Here is a 16,000-nt window from a genome sequence, read left to right as displayed (position 1 = left end):
GCTAAACAGCATGAGAACCACACGTTTAATCATCTCAGATGTTTGGCACTGTATAAGCTCATCATGTGTTTTGTTACGTCAAATCTAAATCTGAAGCAGCTACTTTACCTGAGTGACGAACAAAGGGGAGTAAAAAGTATAATATTTGACTGTGAAATGTAGAGGAGAGTAAAATGGCCTGAAATGGATAGAGGTAAAGTAAAAGTACATCGAAATTGGGCTTAAGTAATTACTTCCACCACTGGACTCCCCAAGACAAGTCTGTCACACTTTTTCCTGCCAATCCTCCACCCCCACCTCTCCCATCTTTCTCCACCTTCCTCCTAATATTAAGAATGAAGTCACCCACGAAACACCTGATTTAGGCCATCTGGAATGTGCTTCACGTGAAGGAGTAAAGAGATGACACGTTTCATCGGCCTGCTCCCGTATCACAGAGCTCACTGTGGCGTTGTCTTTATTTGAGGAAATGGGATTTGAAGAGATTAAGTATGATTGCATGTGTGATGAAACATGCTGTGACCCAGAGTAATATCAGAATTTAGGCTACCTTTAACTCAATTCAAGATATAAATGACATCCGTGTTACAGCGCATTAATCCTTAATGTCTTCATGACGAGTGTGCCCGAGCTCTCTTTAATTGCATTTTTAATGGCAATAAAAACTCATCACAGCCCTCTCTCTAACCATAGCACTCATTGTTCATATATAGTGCAAATATCAGCATTGCGGGCTGTTGTTGTTGACTCTAACCTGGTGTTAACCACAGACTTAATCCTATTTGGAGCCATGCAGCGCTCTGGCAGACAAAAGCAAAGCCAGCAGCCAGCTCAGCACTCAGAGGTAACATTTACACAGGGGACTGAGAACATACTGTGGATCCCTACAGCTACACAGCCAGCTTGTCAAAACTGTCTTTATACTAGGAGCTGTCAGGCCTTGTGGACTGAGGACACCACCAGGACAGAGTTGGTGTTGCAGGTTGGGAAAGAGCTGCTACTGAATAACAACGTTTTGGGGAATCTTTCATGTTTAGCGTCTCATCTCGTGTGCCGTCTTCACCCAGAAACACCGAAATGGTCTCTGGTTTACTACCCAAGGTTTGACAGACAACCTCATTACACCAACATTCACCATATGTGACAAGACAACAACAACAAAAAATCTCCATCTCTGATCATAAGATAACATCACAAACAAAAGGAGGAAGAATAGATCTTAGTCTGGAGTGTCCAACACTTTAATAAAGAAAATTACAGATACAGCACAACACGTATTAGTTTACCTTTATTACAATCACTCAAAATAACCTACTAAAAAAAACAACCAATGTAAAACATATTACAGTTAAAACATCTATACACAGGCAAATGTACACAATATAAAACACATATATACACTCTTTTAATATATTATTATATAAAGATTTGTGTTTTTAACCTTTTAAAACGGAAAGCCAAACAGCTTGAAGAGGGAGTGTTTCATAGAAAATTAGAACTGAGGGGAACCGTTGAAGATCGCACACTACGGCACATCATACATTATGGATAGGTAGTTTTTACATACAGTTGTTGGATCCTGTGTATTTAGCACGCCGATTTCTGAAACACGAGAGAAAGAAATAACATTTAAATACACAAAATTTGCTGTTAAAACCGTTAAGTGCTATTGATCTTACTGGATTATACAGGATCTGATCTAGAAGCCACGCTGCTCTGCATAAATTTTTTTTTTTTTTTTTTAAAACACAAAAAAGAAAAAAAAAAAAAGCTTACATGTGTGGAGTGATATTCAACTCAATATGTGGCGGAGTGTTTAGAGGCTGTGCACTTTCTGAACAAATATTTACATAAAAACTCATCTGTTAAGCTGCCTTAAGGTCAGCACATACAACTATGAGTTTAAGTTCTTAAATTCTGTTATAAACCAATTATTAGTGACCATGTGAAAACGCCATGTTGTACCAGATCCCGTTGACTTTAATGTATTCATGCTTTTCTTCGAACGATGTGATGCATGTATGAATCCACAGAAAATGTTTTGAAAAAGTGGGAACAGTTTTATGGAGTGTGAAATCCTTCAAATGAGAAAAACAGGAAAAGATCACAACATTCACAAATTGGAAAAAAAAAAAAAAAAAAAAAAAACAACAACAACCCAAAAGACAAATATATATGTCTGAGCTCTAGTCACTCTTTCCTCAAGCTGGTAATGCTTCCGTGTTCTGTCTGCGTCCGTGTCCCTCCGTTTTCAAAAATGATTTATATTCATTTAATTTTTTTTTTTTTTTACAAAAGCAGTAGAATGAGGACGAGCAGTGAGAGCAGGGAGGTGTTGGCGACTGTCGCAGCCAGCGTCTGTGACACTCCTCGGTTGTAAAGACGAGGAGTCCTTGGGGAGTTCTGCTTCAGTTTACTGGGCGGCAGCGCCTTTAAATCCTCCAGAGCGCCGTAGGCTGCCATAGAGAACTCGGGGTCTCCCGTTGTCAGCAAGTCAAACACGCAGGACTGAAAGTAAACGTCCTCCACCTGCAGCGTCTCTCTACACTTGGCTGTGGCCCGCTCCACCGTGTAGACCTGGTGAGGCGGCCGCAGAGGACCCAGCTCCGTGTTGGTGCCTTGCAGGCGGGGCTGCTGGCTCTGACGGCCCAGCGTGTGCTCTTTAATGAGCTCGTTGCGCGGGCAGCCGTGCAAGCACAGCTGCAGGCCGCCGTTGTCCTCTGAAAAGTCCAGGGTGTCTTCCGGCATGCGGATGGCAAAGGTCAGGTAGCTGCCCACGCGCCGGATGATGATGGAGGTGCCGATGTAACGGGCCTGTATCTTCACCTGCCGGCCGACCCCAGAGCCGCCTCGCTCCGTGATGGTCAGGCTGCCGCTCTCGCCCCCGCTGCGGGTCCCGTCCTGAAAGGCCTGGGGCAGATCTTCAGTGGTGGCCTGGTATACCTTCTGATCTGTGCAACCGTGGTAGGACTTGAAGATCACGGTGATCTGAGACACGGGGAGAAAATAAAATTAAGTGTCGAGTGACAGATTTAAAACACTTCCTACTATAAAATCAACCACTCAATGCCCGACTAAGTCGTATCGTTCTTTAAATCTATTGACAAAACAATGGTAAAAGGTGGTCAATGGTTTCTGAAATCACAATAATACCGCCTCCAGCCACGAGGTGGCAGCAGGACACCAAACATTTTAATGGCTGTGCAGGGTGTTGATGCCTCACTGGTCTTTTTTTTTTTTTTTTTTTTTTTTCTTAAGAGTGACACAGATTTTCTCCCTGCTGTAATCTTAAACCAATTCATTAATAGCAACATTACTGTAAAATTAGTTTTGCATAAGACAGGATAAGCAATGTGAAGATCACGCAGTGCTGACAATGTTCACTTGTATTGTCATCGATCCAACTGCTCAGATAAATGACAATGAAAATCATTGTATGATCTTCACCATCACATTTCCTTTCTTTCCCCAAGACCACCAATCCATGCTAAACTAATACCAATGGCTCCATTGACGGTCGTTTAAAATTGGATCAAACCGCGCCGTTTCATATCAGCCTAAAATCTCCACTCGTACTTTTCTGGCTCTGCTGGTGTTTGCTCAGTGACTAACTGTGATTTGTATTCCAGCTGGGCTTTGAAAACCTGGGGCCTAACCTCCGTTTCTTCAAAGTATCCCGACCAAGCGGTGGCTGTGGTTACGTTAACACTTACGGGGGAATATACTGTATTTGACGGATGATTTCCTGTCTTTAAGCCTGGCAGTTGAAAACAACTCCAAAAACCATGATGGGGGGGCATGCGGACTCGCTGGCACAGATACACCCACGCTACAGTTTTGCATCGGGCTGCGCAGCCGGGAGGACACACTGCAAGAGTTTGTTCGCAAACCTCTGATGCAGTATGACACAGTTTGTTGTTTTACATTCGGTTTGTGTTCAAACAGGAGAGTTCAATTTGGTACGTTTAGGAAAGTCGGTGACGTCTCCTGGCGGCGAGAAGCCACTTATTTATTATTTAAGCAAGAAGAAAGAAAAAAAAAAAAGAAGTCATATTTAAAAAGCAGCTACACAGAAGATATGAAAGCGGTTTTAACAATTGAAAAAAAGTCTGGCCTGACAGACCTGCCTATTTAATTAGCAGAATTTATTAAAAAAAAAAAAAAAAACGTCTTGCTGCTGGCCAATTATTCCTTTATTTTTCCAAATTATTCCATATTTACACAAAAAGCACCCAGTTAATTATTTGACCAGAGGGGTGAAAAAACATTCCAGATCGTGGCGGTGGAGGAAAATGTTTGAGTGAGCGTTAATCACTACCATATGACCACCCATGTGTTAAAGGTAGAGCGCTCAAGCATGTCTGTGATTCAACACCACTGAAGGACTCCCCTCCGCTTCCCCCCCCCCTCTCTTTTCCCCTGGTAGATCTGAAGGAGCTCCAAGACATGAGGAATGCTGGAGACTCGAGAGGCACCGTGGAATGACGATTAACTTCACATGTTTGATACTTTATGGCAATACTTGAGCTCGCAAGCCAGCACTAAAAAAAAAAAAAAAAAAAAAACTGCGTGTGTGTGCGTGTGTGTCGGGCATTAGTTTCAAACTTACTGTAATGCGAGTGTGTGCATTTCTAATATGGACATCAGTGGATGTGGCGAGGAAGGTTTTCCAATCAGAATACATGGAAAACAATGAGCAGTTAGACAACTCTCGCTTATTATCTTCAGAAATACTCATTTCATTACACGCTCCAAATAAGTGGCTCCCAATCTAGAGATCTGAACTCCTCCCCAAGGGGTTGTAATAAAAATCGGTGGCGTGTTTTTTTTTTTTTTGTCCGATTCTACTCTAATCTTTTCTCTTTTTTTTTCTTCCCCTCATTAAATTGTGCGCAGATTTCACATTTTCCTGAATTAAAATCAAACAATATGGAAAAAAAAACAACTTTGAAAATAACTTGCAGACATAAAGTGGGACATTTCTCTTGTTTAAAACCGGTCGCAATCCAAACACGTTGGGTATTGCTGCTCTAAACTCATCCTTACCTTGCTGGTTGCCGTGGCGCTGGAGCCCAGCACAACAGGCACGTTGGTCACCTGCACGGACAGGAAGCGGTTGTCAATCAGAGGCCACGCCCCCTCCACCTTGCAGGTCTGAAACTCGTCGCGGAAAGTCCGTAGGTGCGGGTCTCCGAATAATCCACAGTGGGCGTATTTCTTCTGCTGACCGGCAGCGCCCGTCACGAGGACCCGGTTCTCGTAGTCGCAGAGCTCTGACACGGCCGGCCGGGACGTGCTGGGGACCTTGGCGGAGGAGGTGGGCCCGTCGCTGGAGCAGTTGTGCTGAGAGAATAACTCCTTAATGCGGAAGACGGCGGAGTGGTAGACCAGGTCACCCCTGCAGCTGCGAGCCTGCCGCCGGGTGCACAGGGCGTAGGCCCGTAGGGCGATGCAGTAGTCCACGTCGTGAGCCATGTCCTCCTGAAGACCACTGGAGGGTGAGGTAGAAGCCACGTACTCTGCATTACAGCGCTGGATTCGACACTGCTGGCAGTGAGCTGAAAAAAAACAAAACAACAACCAAAAAAACGACCGTCAGAATTTGCGCTGCAAGATAATTAACGTCAGTTCCTCTGAAAATGTTTGCTCGTAGGGGATTTCTGTTCTCTGCAATCGCCCTCTCCGCAAAAATTAAGTTCAATAGATCTACCGGTTTGAACAGAAAATACTACCGAGACCCTTAATATCCATCTGACATTTACAGATACATTACCTCAGCTCAGTGCATGAGGCAGCAGAGTCCAAACTTTTCCACGATCAAGTTTAGCTCAATCAGGAGAGCCATTAAAAACCAAATGCGTGAGCTCACGAGGCCCTGATCCCACACTGTGCTCCGGAGTCAGTCAAAACCTATTTCCCCCTACTAGCCCTCACAGAAATAGCATGGACCCTCACTGTAGGAGGAAACCGACCTGTGTTAGTTTGCCTCAGGGTGTTGAATGTGGTTTGGCTGTTGCTGAGGTAATTGAAGTCCATTAAGCTACACTGCACGGCACGACAGGGCTCAGTTGTATGGGGGCAAGAAGATCGTGAGAGGAATATCACAAAAGAGTTACACTTGTTGTGAAACTTGTTGTGAAACTCGTGGGTCTGGAGGCCGGAAGGCAGCGGGGACACAGCGCGTGATATTAAGGTGGTGCAGCCACAATTCTGGGCTTCCAGCTAAGTTACGACTCAGACGTGCGACGGTTAGTGTCAAGGAAAACAAAAGGGCCACAACTGCTACTGTGAGAAGTAACGACTGTGGGTACTCATCGAGTTCAGTTCAGTTTTCGGGTCACTTTCGGGTGGGATGTCTCACGTGCTGACCGAGATATTAACTCCTGCTGTAAGGTGGATACATTTCTATTTCACATCAGCCGGCATCTCCAGCACATCCGTTGCTTTTCCTGCAAGACTGGGAACAGGTGCAACAGACTGCTCTCCGATTGCAACAGAGCGATCTTCTTGCTTTACTCCAAAGCTCCACCTAATCTCCCAAACAGCCTGGACAAAGACGACAAGATAAGCACAGCAATTTCACACCAGTGCACGTGAATATTTTTTTGCACCGTTTCTTCCTTCCCGTACGAGACGGATGCACCGAGGGAGCAGCAGCGCAGGTGAATAATGCACTTCAACACCAGCCCTGATAAATCCGAGATGGAGTGCGAGAGGTCAAGTTATAGACGCATGCCTCCTCTGAAATACAACAGCCCCCCCCCCCCCCTCCCCCCCCCTCCTCATCACGCTGCGGGGGGGGGGGTCACCCCAGTCTGCTGTGATTGACACTGTACGACAATCACTGCCTGCACAGCCATCAACAAGCATGCATCTCCCTTAAAGGGTCTTTATGTCCCAGCACTTAGTAGGCTACCAACAAGTGTGAGGACCCATGAGAACAGGAGAGGGAAAAGCACAATGACCACACAAACAGTATTAGTATATTGCAGATTAGTGGATCTGAGATGGATAGAGAGATAAAAGAGAGTGTGTTGGACCTCGTCCATAAGAGTGCAGCCTAACAAGAGGTAAGCACTCAAGTTTCACCGATATAGGTGCCGTGAGTGGGCTCCCTGGTCCCAGAGGCAACTCGAGCACTACAGCCGCAGCTAGAAGTCGATCAATCAATTGGTCGATCGGCAGAAAACGATTCGCCAACTATTTTGGTGAATCGATTACTCCTTTTGAGTCGTTTTATAATGAGGAAAAAAAAAATGCTAAAATTTGTCTTTATTCCTCCATGACAGTAAACTGAATATCTTTTTGGTTTTGGACTGCTGGTCGGGGCGAAAGCACACATTTTAAGCAACAGCTGGGACTTTGGGAAACACTGGTCAACAGCTTTGACCATTAAAAAAAAAAAACAGAACAGTTTATCGATTACTCGATAAAGTATTCGATGGATTAATTTGCCAGTGAAAATGACCATTCATTGTAGCACTACAAATCACTTTTAATGGGATCAAATGGAATAAGTAACAGGTGTGATGGATTTTTAAAGAAATAAATCATCATCATCAGTGAACAAACTCAGATAGTGTGTAATTTCATAAAAATAATTATAATGTTTTGGAGCACAACTGGACACAAGTAAATTATAATGCACTGTTAAACATAAAACAGCCTATATTATTCTGTCCAGTTTCTCAATGGATTACAACTACTATATTTGGATAATTTTAACCTAAGGACAAGGTTGTTGTTTTGTTTTTTTTTTGTTTTTTTTAAACAAACCAGTAAGGAAAAGCTTTTACATAGCACCAAAACAATAAGGACAAATCCAGTCTCCAGGAATCTTTAAAAAAAAATCAGATTACAATCATTGAAGTTTTATTCTGAAGTACAACAGTTTGCAGTTGTTTGGTCTAAATATCAATAAGTTATATTTGAAAGTCTGTAATGCCTAACAACTTCTTACAATGCAATTGTTTTACATTTTTACAATCACACTAAAGCTAAACTTTATCCATACAGTAATAATCACCAGTATATTATTACCACGTGGGATGCCAGGTGATGTTCGCGGATTAACAACAACAACAACAAAAATTACAAACAAAGATCTTGTAGAATCGTTTTACTGATTCACCATCACAGATGAAAACAAAACTCCTGATCAGAAATGTGGATATCGAGTACGTGATGGGGAAACGACCCAAAAGACACGATTCAACATGTCTGATCATCCAAACAAAGCGTGTCCCCGGTTCTGGTTCTGGTCCTGGTCTTTCTGCGGCCAACACGTTCAGAGGCCGAAGAGTTGGACCCCCATGTTATTAGTTCATAAACCGAGCACGAATAGGTGAAACATACCGTGGCCGACGACTAACAAAAAAACAAAAAAACAAACAAACACCCGAGACCGGATGGGAGAGTTACAGCTCAGTACTGAAACACTACAAGTCACCGTTTCGTAGTCTCGAGTTTCGGTGTTTTGTGGTTAAAACAACAACAAAAAAAGCTCCGCGGGTTTGTCCTCCGGCTGACTGCTGGACGCCAGTCGCTAAGTGAGCCGCTATGCTAACGGGAAGCTAACCCTCACGTAACTTGTTAAACAAAACAAAAACAAACAAAAATGAACCGCACTGTCGCGGTCCAAAAAAAAACACACAAAAAAACGGGGATTAGTTTTTAAGGTTCGTTTGTGCGGTGGAGGAGGAGGTGGGGGGGGGGAAGTGTCAAAAAAGTTTTAATCAGGAAGAGGTCCGGTCAGAGAGTAAAACTCGTGCTTGCTCCGGGGCTCGTGTAGCCGCGCAGGTTTTGGAGGCTGCAGCGGGACTTTTAGTTACTTCGTCGCCCGCAATACCGACGACAACAACAGCGACTTTTCTTCTTTGTTTAACAACCAAAACTATTCAAACTTCACGTAATTATGTGCGAGAACAGCTTAAAACCGCAACAACAAACAAACAAACAAACAAACAAACAAAAACAAAAAGTTTGATTCCGGCCGCACAACAACACCAGTAAAAAAAAAAAAAAAAAGTTGACTTTTCTCTCCACCTCCATTCCGGGGACGCAGTTTTGCATGCAGGACAGACAGGAGTGAGGCAGCACGGATTGGGGGGGGAAAAAAAAAAAAGGCACCGCTTACCTGGTCGAAACAGCAGCGAAAGTAAAACCATCGTCAACGTTACACAGTCCCAAAGCTGCCGCTTAGCCGTGATTTGAGGTCCGCTTCTCCCCATACCAATCCATTCAGTTAGAATGGAGTTCCTCGACTGCTTCTCATCGACGCTGCGGCTGCGGGAAATCAGACAAAAAAAAAAAAAAAATTCGTCTTCCTCCCCAACGCTGTCATTCAAAAAAAAAAAAAAAAAAAAAAAAAAAAGGGGGGGCCCCTTGTCTTCAGGGCGGCTCTACGAGGGAGGGGTCTAAAGTGTAGACGGGGCCCAGAGGTGACTGCTGGCCAATGAAAGACTAATTATTCACTAACCCGCTTGATATTTACGTGTATTGACAATTACTGGGGATGGGGACAGCGGGAAAAGTGCCTTCAACAACAGTGTGACGTTTTAATTGCCCTGATTATAATGAAAGAATCCCAGGGTGTTGTGGTTATAATAGTCCCACAACTGCCTATTATCTGCACACACACACACACACACACCACATATCTACTGTATAAGGTTTGTATATAGCCTACCGAATGACACGTTATACACATTTTCTCTGGCAGAATTGAAATGTAAACTTCTGCAAAAGTGTCTCTGAACTACAAAGCACTGAGGGGGAAATGTCCTGCTTGACTCCCCCCGCCCCTGAGGACAAATGTTTGTTTTCAGCATCAAGCAGGATTTTATCACCTGTTGTTTTCTCACTCCAGACTTACTGTTTAAATAATGGGGCTTGATTGACAACTGAGTGCAAACTAACAGACTATATCCTCAGTTTTTCTAGTGAATACTTTAAATATAAAACCTTGCATTCTTATTTTGAAGTTTGAGCTGATATAATCCTTGTTTTTTCAGTCATTAATGACTGGAGAATGAGCTATAATGTCGAGTTTTCTCCATTAAACTGCGAGTAATTATTAAAGGTTTTTCTGGTTAAAGTTATTATCTGTTTTCATTTTGCTTTTAATTGCTGATGTTTTTATAGTTTTTTTCTTTCCATTAAGCACTTTCTAACTTTGTTAAGGAGAGTGCAAAGTAAATCAAATTGTATTCTGTTTTACTTGCAAAACCACGTGTATTGTGTCTTTTTTGTCCCTTACCAAATTCTGAAAAAATACCCAATTATTTTCTCTCAGCAAATCTTAGTGTGCTATTAATTTTTCCATTACATTTTCAGTTAGCAACTCTTTTCCCTTTGTGGCCAACTTTCCATCTCTCTCACTCCTTCAGCGACACTCTGGCTTTCATTTGCACAGCTGCTGTGAGGCTGGACCATCTGCAAGGCAACAGACTCACGAGATTTCAGCCTTTTGCCTGGGACGCACTCTGTGGTTTTTTTTTGTGCCATGCAAATAAATGCACCACCCAATTACTGAATCAAATATTAGCAGTAAGAAAATCAACAGTCAAAGTTTGTGTAATCTCTATTCTTGAATTGAAAGTTAAAGCTTTGTTTTGGTGCAGCTGGAACATTTGGGTTGTAGCTGTGGGTCTCCCTCCCCACCTCCCTCCTGACTTTATGAGAGAGAAGTGAACCCAGACAGTTATTGGATCACTGGTTTTTCTATACACATGCAGGCTCCTCCAGCCGTACAATTGTGTGATTCAGGTGGCCTGTCATTCCTGTGAAAGGTCTTCACAGGCCTATGTTGGTGTGGGGCTATATATATATATATATTTTTTTTTTTTCTCTCAGCAAATCTTAGTGTATATATCAATCAGCCCCACACCAACATAGGCCTGTGAAGACCTTCATATACATATATATGTAGAGTAGAGTGGTGAAGTAGGGGAGACGAAGACAGCTCAACCCAAGTGGAACGTTTGGATTGTCCTAAACTGCCAGAAGGGCCTCTGTCACACTGGATCCACTGTGCCAAGTTTATCTCCCCGGGGGTGGGATCTACCTTACTCTGTTTGTACAGCTAATTTTAGAGGCTTGGTTGATTGATCTACTTTATGGCTTTGCTTTATGCTCACATTTGAAATCCCCCTTAAACAGGTTGCACTTCGGATTCCCGATGACAGCCTAAACACAGAGCAGTGGCTCCGTGTGCGGGAGAGATATGTTGATTGACTATATAATATTGTGGCAAATTAAAGTGAATTTTCATCAGGTTGGTCTCACCTGTTACAATGTGTGTCTTCTGAGGCAAGGGAGGGCATTTCCTGGGGGAGAAAACACATTGTTTACTCTCTTTTTATAACAGCTGAGGATACAAAAAAAAAAAAACACTCCCAACTTCAATAAGAGTGATATAATCAAAACATCTGCATGCCGAATGTGTGTCAGATATAAATAAATCAAAGCCAAAGTGTTACTCAATAAGCTGCTGTCTACGAAATGATATGAGTTTCCACACTGTGGGGCTGACGAGCACTAAAGCAAACAGTTAATTGATCCAGGTGGACGGTAAGGATGGATTCAGCACATGAAAGAAACTTAGAGACCGCCTGTCAGGCTTGATGGAGAAAGACCTCTTTCTTTCCTTATGAGCGTATTGCATTGCATGACCCAGCACATGTGTATACACTACCAACTCTAAAACAAGCAGGAGAGAGCCGGTGGACGACAAGGGTGAATATCAGGTAAAAAACAAGGAGAATGTATTTCTCCCGCTCACAGTGGGTCACTTGTTCTGGTACAATAGAAAAAAAAAAGAAAAATGAAGTCCAAAGAGGCAACTTCAATGCCCTTCATAAAGAAAGAGGATAAAGTTTTGACTTTTGGGCAAACTTTAGAAATGTTTGAAGTAAACAGAGAAGAAAAAGTAATGCTACATTGTGAAAACGCACAACTTAGTGAGAGAAACTGCGGAGAGTGTAGAGAACGGGAGAATAGGGGGAAGGGAGGAAGAAGGAGGAGAAAAAAGAGGGAGTGAGGGATTGGGTTTCCTCTGACAGTGTGTCTGGCCAGCTCCACATGTTCCTCATTAAGGTCCTCACACTGTGGGACCAGCTCCACACCAGGATGCTTGTTTTTGTTATTAGACCCAACGTGCTGTGGTCTGGTGGAAGCTAGAAAACAGTACCAGTTCAGGACCATCTCCTCAGCTCACTGTCCTCAGACCAAAGAAAAAAGATGACTGTGCTGACCTTATATCTACAGCTCATAAACATAAAGTGCATTACAATGAAACTGGAACATTTATATTCAGTCTAATCTAATATGTAAGCACGTGTACTGCACACTCACTTTTAACTTATAAAGCTACTGAACTGCACAACCCTGAACCATCTGCTCACTTTATCCGAGACAGAAATCAATTTACTTTTTCCGGAAATGGGATGCTTACAAAACAATACAAACTACAGTTGCAGGAAACCAACGATGTTTCATGCTTCTGATTTTTGTTTGAATTTCATGCCCATCGAGATTCATCAACTGAGACATGTATCATGTTTCTTCTAGAGGCTGATAACATCAGAGATTGGAATCAGAAGTAGCACGCGCCCTCTGTAGCCTCTGCAAGCACCACACGGCTGCAATAGAAGAGACACACTTATTGAATTTTAAACAGGAACCTGAGCAAATTGACTGTTGGTTTTTTTTTTTTTTTTTTTCTGAGGGCCCCCGTCTGAAATGAAGTGGCCTATAACACAGCTGAGACAGGGAGAGATGCAGAAAGCGAGTGTGTCTGGTTCAGGCCTCTCGCTGTGTGAGGGGATCTGTTATCTTTGCAGAGATAAGAGAAACTGTGGTGTGAGTGTATATGGGGTAGAGCTGATAGCATCTCCACTCAAGGATCCTACTTATGGCACCCTGATTGATAGCTGACAGCGCACACAGGGGGGCCTTTGGAGTGTTTTTGTAGGTACCCCTCTGTAGGTATCCATGCAGGCATCTGTTTACTGTGCTCCTTTGGACCTTTGTCTTTGAGTAAACAGGAATTATCACACATACATGTCATCTCTGCAGAGTGTGTGCCTGTCTGAACTGAACTTATGTGTGTGTGTGTGTGTGTGTGTGTGTGTGTGTGTGTGTGTGTGTGTGTGTGTGTGTGTGTGTGTGTGTGTGTGAAAGCAAAAGAAAGATTGATTTTTTTTTTTATCAACTGATTTGAATAAAAAAACATTCTTTCTCTAAATTAATCATTTTCTTCCCTCTTTGTTGCTTAAATCTTCACCACACAGAACCACAGAACTCCTCTTTTCTTCCTCCCTCCTTTTCCACAGAACAAATATTGACACAGCACAAGCCTCACGCTCGTGAATAGACAGTCAACTGACAGGTAACCCTAGCTTTGAGGTCGCAGGGTCATCCCGGCCTGATGAGGGATGATGGGTAAAATAAATGGAGAGCAGCACACAGAAGGGCCTCTGATGTCCTCAGCCAAAAGGGAGAGAGTTCAGGGCCATTTGACCTCTGACCCAAGCCCTGGCTTTATGTTTGTGTTTGTGTGTGTGTGTGTGTGTGTGTGTGTGTGTGTGTGTGTGTGTGTGTGTGTGTGTGTGTGTGTGTGTGTGTGTGTGTGTGTGTGTGTGTGTGTGTGTGTGTGTGTTTTCAGGGTTGAACCTCACAGTAACTTTGAATTCTCCAGTATTTTTCTGCATTTCTCTCTTTCAGGTTCTTTTAAACCAATAAATCACGTAGCAAAAACAGTTCAATGTACAGCTCCACTGAGCAGCCCACAAAGTTTATTCCAGTGCATGACTTTGTTTGGACACCCCTCTTCTTTCTGTTTTTGTGACAACACACTCCAACGTACCCCAGCCCTGATGATTTATCAAGCAGGCGACAAACTGCTTCGTAATGATCTATGACAACTCTCTTTGCCCTTAGAAATCAAAACGATCACATGTCTCTGCACCCCCTTGCTCAAGAATTAATTCTCAGTGTTTTTCAACTTTCAATTTGTGTGTGGTGGTAAAACATGTTTGTTCAGTGCATTAAAATACATTTTATTCTATTTTAAAACTGCATTTTAAATGTTTATTCTATTTAACAAGTTTGCCTGAACTACAACTTGTTTAGGGTCACGTAAATAGCGTTTAGCTCAGGTTTTAAAATTCTTTGTCAAATTTTTTTGCCCAACGTTGGGTATTTTTAAACCTGGTTAATGCTTTCAATTCTTTGGCCTCTACATCTGAAGCTTCATCCGCATTTGTGACAAAGCCCTTGAGTTAGTCTGCAACAGTTGTTATTGTTCCTGCTGCCCTGACAGGTGACTGTCCTGAACCAGGAATAGATGGATAGGCAATAACTGAGGAGAGTATAAATCTAGCCATTCTGATCTAACAAATGTTTAGCCAAGAAGATATGTAGAGACTTTTCCCTCCTGCTTGAGCTTGAGGTCTAAGCAAGAGAACGGTGGAGGAACATGGCGACGGTGAACAAGTTTGATTGACTCATTGCTACATAATCTAAGCACAGTTGGAAAAAGTTCATGAGAAGTGCTGGGAAATTAATATGGCTGCTTTTCTCCCTTTTGCTTTTCTGCAAAAATTCTCATATTCACATTTAGTTTGTAGAAGAGCCATTCCTTATATGGTTATATGGGATCAAGCATATAGAAGACACAACCTAAAATCATCTGCTATCAACACCTTGTTAGGTTCTAAAAGATATTAGTTTTACTACTGTGAACTTTATTCTACACAAAAACTTCAGTGTTTCTAGTTACAATAATGTATCATGAAATCTTGATTAGCATTGTTAGGTAGGTATGAGTCACACCAGAGAGGGAAAAAAAAATAAACTTACCTTGGATCAGTATGTTTGTGGTGTACTGTGAATTGGAGCCCTGTTCTGACAGGAGTTTAAACTGACGGACGCCGTTAACCCTCGTTCTCCCTACAACCTCAGCTGCCCAACTAAGAACTTGGGCAGCCACAGGGACAGATAGCCATTGGAATCAAGGCACATGACAACAGCTGTCTGTTTCAAGAATCGGCACTTTGATTAGAGCAGGATGGTAGTGAGCGATGTGGTCTAATTCCTACATATCTGGGTAGGGCACTTCTGAGAAGAGAAAAAAAAAAAAGAGAAAGCATTGAATGGAAAAAAGATTGAAGCACAATGACATGCTGGTGAACATGCACAATTGCAAACACACCCACAGTGATATTACACTTATACTCGCTATATTGTGAGATATTCATAGGCTTGAAAGCATGTGTCAGACTTGGAAAGCGTCCCATATTCTCCAAAGTCCATCAAACACACTGACAGAAGGATATGAGTGCAGCCGACCATTGGCCCCTGTGTAAGCTGAGCATGTGTGCAACGTGAATGAGACTTCTGTCTCTTAATGTGGTCCATTCTCATCCACTACTACCCCAGCCCCACCCCTACCATATCTATCTCTCTCTTTTCACATCAGTTTTCCGTGTGCTTTGGCTTCATTTCTGTTGTTCAAACGCCTGAGACACTGCACTTTATGCTTGGAAACAATCACCAAAATACACTGCAGCCACAGCTTTACCTACATCCAACTCTTTCATGTGGCGTCACTGCTAAAACATGATATGAACAGAATTTGCAAACAAGAGGGATCATGCCCTGCAATGCGTGTTTGGTTATCAGTTGGCTGCCGCAAACAGGCCGATGAGATGTGAATGTGATTAACCTTGCCAGACTGACTCAGCGTGCTCGCTTCGGGATATAAGCATGCGTTCCTGGTGATTTATAGATGTGGAGTTGTCAGCCACAAGGCCTCAGGCTGAGGCAGACAGAGGGAGAGAGCAAAACAACAGTACTTAATTCAAGTCTGACAAATATTGTGCAGGAAATCCATACAGACTGCTCCATCAAATCTTACGGACCCCCTGGTTCTTCCACAGTTGTAAATCGCAAGTTGTAAACTCACAAATTCCACATTAACAAAGCTGAAAGAAGAAAA

At 42.8% G+C, this 16,000-nt stretch overlaps 1 protein-coding gene across 2 annotated transcripts; it reads right to left on the bottom strand.

The window, feature by feature from the left end:
- Positions 1-1,223: 1,223 nt before the first annotated feature.
- On the bottom strand, positions 1,224-14,960 carry rgmd (RGM domain family, member D). Of its 2 annotated transcripts, XM_069694889.1 has the most exons (5): positions 14,863-14,960; positions 11,287-11,327; positions 9,137-9,285; positions 5,047-5,558; positions 1,224-2,988 (listed from the first exon to the last, which is right to left on the bottom strand). In XM_069694889.1, exons 2-5 carry the CDS (start codon positions 11,322-11,324, stop codon positions 2,290-2,292), a joined length of 1,398 nt encoding a protein of 465 aa, XP_069550990.1. In that variant the 5' UTR covers positions 11,325-11,327; positions 14,863-14,960; the 3' UTR covers positions 1,224-2,289. The 2 variants fall into 2 exon arrangements, with proteins under 2 accessions (XP_069550990.1, XP_069550989.1); XM_069694888.1 differs by lacking the exon at positions 14,863-14,960 and having other exon boundaries at positions 11,287-11,347.
- Between the last annotated feature and the right edge of the window lie 1,040 nt (positions 14,961-16,000).

Source organism: Brachyistius frenatus, unplaced genomic scaffold, assembly GCF_029030835.1.
Source record: "Brachyistius frenatus isolate BFR_SWC_R1_liver_20210118 unplaced genomic scaffold, ASM2903083v1 Contig_18, whole genome shotgun sequence".
NCBI lineage: Eukaryota > Metazoa > Chordata > Actinopteri > Embiotocidae > Brachyistius > Brachyistius frenatus.
The sequence above is the reverse complement of the archived record's forward strand: the minus strand, read 5'-3'. Positions and strand labels throughout refer to the sequence as shown.